The sequence below is a fragment of the Eurytemora carolleeae genome, unplaced genomic scaffold, assembly GCF_000591075.1.
Source record: "Eurytemora carolleeae unplaced genomic scaffold, Eaff_2.0 scaffold1001, whole genome shotgun sequence".
Classification (NCBI taxonomy): Eukaryota; Metazoa; Arthropoda; class Copepoda; order Calanoida; family Temoridae; genus Eurytemora; species Eurytemora carolleeae.
In genome coordinates this window covers 25,999-31,564 of record NW_019396889.1, presented here as the reverse complement: position 1 = coordinate 31,564, position 5,566 = coordinate 25,999, and the positions used below count along the sequence as shown (strand labels likewise).

At 33.3% G+C, this 5,566-nt stretch overlaps 1 protein-coding gene across 1 annotated transcript in view; it reads left to right on the top strand.

Moving 5' to 3' along the window:
• Positions 1–3,959, top strand: part of LOC111709814 (glypican-6) — a gene marked incomplete in the record, with an annotated part of 9,902 nt that extends 5,943 nt beyond the window's left edge. The window contains 1 exon segment of the mRNA XM_023483727.1: positions 2,563–3,959. Coding sequence (XP_023339495.1) covers positions 2,563–3,421 — 859 coding nt within the window.
• Positions 3,960–5,566: the final 1,607 nt, after the last annotated feature.

Below are 5,566 nucleotides of genomic sequence, written 5' to 3'. Positions count from 1 at the left end.
TTTATCCATCTTTATGGGGGATTGTCTGCAGTCCAACTATTTGTCTGCAACATATTTCACAGTTTTTGCGGCAATTTAGTCTGTTTACATAAATAATATATTCATATACATAATCTAGATAATGATACTCATACTTCCCTCCATCTTTCACTACACCCCCCTCCCCTTTTCTCTTCTCATTCCTCCCATTTGCATGAACATTTTTGTTGTCGATTTCAGTATTAAAATATTAAAAAATTTTGTTGCATTTTTTTGAATTTTCTGAATCTTTATTCTATAAAGTCTAAAAATGATTGAATTGAAAATAATGAAAGTGTATTGGATCTCTCTCCATTAGGTTTGTAAATTTAAATTAAATTCGAATTCGATTAGATGATTGCAGTAAGCCGCTGCGCGAGTCCAAAACCATCAATAATTTACACAATTTGGGAATTTTCCACAGGGTTTTATCTTTAAAATCGGAATTATTTAAATGTAATTTCTTTGAAATCGTTTAAAATTGATAAATCTTTGACATGTATTATGTTTTTGATTGAAATACCTCAAATACATATTTGTAAATTTTGTAAAGATAAATATATTTTAAGAAAGATGTAAACCCTTTTATACAACCTTAAGCCCTAAATAAATATCAACCAAATATTTATCATTTTCCAGCAGAAATATTTTCTATTTGAGAATAGTTTAATGTTTCCTGGTAAATGTGTTCCACAAATATTTATACATTTTCGCGGATTTCTATATTTTCTCAATTCTCCATGTTTGGTTTGGTTTGGTTTGGTTTGGTTTTATTGGGTTTTAATCAATTATCGTCTAAGGACGGTTTATATCGAGTTCTATTCAACGCTACAGTCTAAAACTAATTGAAAGCAAATACTACGGTTTGTACGCGTATATAGGAATTCAATATGGTCGCTTTCTTTATGGTTTCTTATCTAGGCCTATATTTGGTCAGCCATTACTTTATTTGGCCTCAAGGGGTGTCAAAAAAAAATTACATCGTTTACAAAAACTTTAAAAATCAAAACAACATGAAAAATACTTTATAATAAAAATGAATGAAAAATATGTTATTAATGTTAATTATTTCTGGCCCCCCCTGTATATATTTGAGTATAAGAAGACCTGTAAACTATACAGGACGGAATTAACTAATGTATCTAAAGATTCAACCATTAATTCAACCGACAAAGAAGAAATAAATCTCATTATCTCTCTAGGTTTGATAAACCCATCTCAACTCTCAAGTAAACAATCTCTCTAGGTTTGATAAACCCATCTCAACTCTCAAGTAAACAATCTATCTCGACTGTTCATTTTGACCCCCCCCCCTCCCTCCATTTTGAAATGTTTTACTTACCTCAAACTCTTTAACTTTCCGATTCCTTTATCTTTGAAACCTGATGATGTAAACCTTTGATATTTCCAATGTTGAATATTTTTTTCTAACATATTTCTATAGCTTATTAAAGGTCTATTACATCAGGTTGTAAAAATAAATTGGATCAGAATATGTAGAGAGTAACAAAGATACAAAAGGAATTATTACTAAAAAATAAAGTTGGGGAGGGGGATATCTGTAAGACTGTAATAGACTGAAGGGGAGGGGGGATATCTGTAAGACTGTAATAGACTGAAGGGGAGGGGGGGATATCTGTAAGACTGTAATAGACTGAAGGGGAGGTGGATATCTGTTAGACTGTAATGTAAGACTGAAGGATATATTTATATATTTTATCTTAAATGTTTAATATCGAATACGGATTATAGACCTAAATCTATGTAAAGTAAGTCATGAAACAAAGTTAAGCTAAATCTATTGGAGACGGATTAAAAGAGGGGAGGGATGGAGCATGCAAGTATCGAAAATTGGATTTTAAAATGTAAGGCAATTTTTTCTTAAAAAATTAAGAAGAGAGAGACAATTTTTTTCTATTTATATTATTGGATTTTTAAAAATCTATATCTCTGTATTCTGTATTGTTTATCTATATCTCTATCTGTATTCTGTATTGTCTATCTATCTCTATCTATATCTCTGTATTCCGTATTGTTTATCTATCTATATCTCTGTATTCCGTATTGTTTATCTATCTGTATCTCTGTATTCCGTATTGTTTATCTATCTGTATCTCTGTATCCTGTATTGTTTATCTAGCTATATCTCTGTATTCTGTATTGTTTATTGGTAAGTTAGAAAAGAGTTTTTGTTGAAGACTATAATAAAAGAAAAATGTTTATTCTCGAGAAATCTGACAAAATGTAATATATATTTCTCTAAACCCACTTCTAAGTACTCAAGGGAAATACTAAATATGTCTTCATAAGCGTATTCAGTTTTTATAACAATTGTAAAATTCACTCTTTATTCTTTAAAGAAACATCTTGTTTTTCTTTACTCTTTCATCTCTCTGTATAATTAAACTCGTCCAAACTTTGCCATTTCTTCTCCAACCTTAATCGGTTTTGTGTCGGACGGTTTAGCAGCAAAAATGCTGACAAAGTTTCTCTTCTTAATATTGCTTTGAGAAAGTTTTGCAAGAATTCTAATTAAAAAGTTTTGTTTCAGGTAACACAGAAAGTGTTTGAACAATGTGGAACCCCCAGACTTTCTAGACGTGAAGCTCAATCCTCCCAGTTTGTGTTTGAGAAAAGACTAGAGAAGATACACCGAACTCCGGCCCGTCCTGCCAAATCCGAGTTTGAAATCATGTTAATGGATTTAAAGAAGAATCTGAAGAGTGTTGAGGGTTTCTGGTCCCTGCTCCCCTACCAGATGTGTGACACACAGATGGAGAAACCCTACAGAAATATCCGGGACCGGAGCAGCTGCTGGAATGGGAAGGATGTCGGGAACTACGACGGGAAGGTTCTGGAGGACGGGTTGAAAAACCAGGTGGAGAACCCTGAGGTTCCAGTGTCCCAGGATACAACACAAACAATCCTGGAGGAACAAAAGTTTAAGCTCCAGGGGTTGAGTAATCAGCTGAAGTCAGCCTACAGAGGGTTGGATATAGAGTGGTGGGATGATACAGGAAAAGGAAAAAGTGATACTCAGGACGATGAGGGGAGTGGGGAGCTTAAACAGACTGATCTATATGATGATGAGGACTATGGTGAGCTGCAGGGGAGCGGGGGAGCTCCTACTGTTGATGGGAGCGGAGCTGAACCTGATTATGATGATCATGATGAAGATCTTGTTGTTCCAACCTGGCATAAGGAGAAGAAACCCAAACCGTTTGATCCGTTCCAACCTGGAACCACGGAGGAACCTGACGCTAGTGTTGAAACCAGTTTTACAGCCGGGTCTGGACGAGCATTTACTGGTTCCAAACTGCGAGCGGTTGCCAGTTTTTTGGTTCCAATTTTCACGTGCTATATTGGCAGTGTGTTTACAGATATACCTCATTTCTTAACTTAGAATCTCAACCAAGTATTCTCCTACCCAATCTAATGCTTTCATTCCAAATATGCTAATTCGGAGATCTAAATTCTTAAATCTTGAAATGTGGATTTTAAACAAATCATCTGATGAAATGATCATTAGTTATCTTAAAGTATAGCTCGATACCAAATCCATAAACAAATTTTGTGAAAAGAAATCCTCGGATTTCATGTGAAAAAATCCACGAAACCTCTCCGATCTTCGGCTGTGATTTAAACCGTAGTGTTTCAAGACTGCATTCTCCTGTGATTCTTTCAGAACATAAACCTTTAACAATCCAATATCTAACCGTTATATAGTTAAATGTACTTTAAACGTGAAATGCCCTTCATTCAGAAATATACGAGCCCGTACGTTAATAAAAAGAAAAGCGCGGCATGAATTTAAAAACTGCCATTTTGTTTTTCTCAATGAATGTTTCTGTTAAAATATATGTTAATTGGCTCTGCAAGAGCGTTGTGTATAGCTGTATTAATACATTTATCAACGTTGAATAAATTTATAATTATAGAGACTCAATTGATTTGGTAAGGTTCTTATTGACTCGAAGAAACAATGTTTTATTCACGTTTCCTTTCTTGGATTCCATATTTGGGTAGCTGAGCATAAGCATTAAAGGAACTCGCTACTTAATTTTGAATAATGAATGATTCTAAAAACTGTAATATAATTAGAAAGATATCTTTGTCTTTTTATCTATAAATTGATCATTTTAGTTGAGAGGTCTCTTGATCAATTTCAAAAGGATTTATACAGCAGAGAGACAAAAAAGAAAATTAATAGAATTTTTCTATTTTCAGAATAAAAAATAACAATATTATATTCTCATTACTACTCAGATAAAGGATAGCTTTTTAAATTTTTTCTTTTAAATTATATCAACATCCCCTTTAAGCGGTTAACTATCTTTAAACTTCTTATTAAAAATAATTATACTTGTATCTCTAAAAACTGGTTGAAAACCCCCTATGACAACATGAAAAGGCACGGGAGGGGGGAGAGTTAGATCCTTAGCTTTTTATGGCCACATGTATTTTTTCACTACTGTTCCTGGATTTTGCTATTAATATTTAATTAGAGAATTTTTGGCTTAAAAGTTTCTATTTTCATGACATAATGTTAAAATCGACCGATAGAAAGTTTTAAAGGAACTGTATGCGAAAATTCAAGTGTTTGCAGGTATAAATTAGATATATGTTTACAACTTTAATCCTTGACAAAGAAATTGAGTCTTTGGAACAAAATCAAATATTTAAACCTCAATATCCTTAGAACTCGATATTTCAAACTTGGATTATTTGATCTTACAGAATTCATAGTTTGAAATATCTAAGGTCTGCAACATTTGGTTTCAAAGATAAAGTGATTAGAAAATCAGAGTTTGTTGCAAAGGCTCAATTCCCTTAGTTCCTAATAAATAAAATAATAATATCTATAACATTATTGATGAAACGCTTTCAAGGGGTCCGTCGTGAATTTCCAAAATGTATGAAAGATTGAAATCCTTGTGTTTTTATCCTTTTATTGAAATGTTATGGATAAGGAACAAGAATGTTTTTAAACGATAATATGGAACCAAATAGATTAGCTTTTCTTACACTTGCATGTACAATCAGAACTAGAGGAGCAACGGATTAACAAAGTCTGAACAGAAATGTCATTTGAATTTGACCTTCTCCACCTGAGTCCGCGATTTAAAAACTTCGGCTCGAACCGTAATTCCTCAAACCCGACTTTAAGACCCAACTCTGACTTGTATCACGTGATTGACAACTGCAAGTTCTTCGACTCGACTTAAGGAGTTAGTCCCAATGAAAATAAAACCGACCTTGGTTGGTTTTAGCAGAGAATAAGGCTCAATGTGGAGTCTTGTTCCAGAGGCGGATACAGGATTTAAGTGTGGGGGGGGGGCAAGATTTTTTAGGAACAAAAAATTCATAATTAGGAACAAAAAATCGCGGCGCAGGCGAACATTTTTTTTGACTTAAAAGACTCAAAAAAAGTCAAAATTAATGACTATAAAGAAACTAGATTTTTAACTTTTCACACATTACAGTTTATTATAAGACAGATATTTTTCCTGTTTTGCACTAGGGTTTCTTTCCCTTAAGCATGCTATTG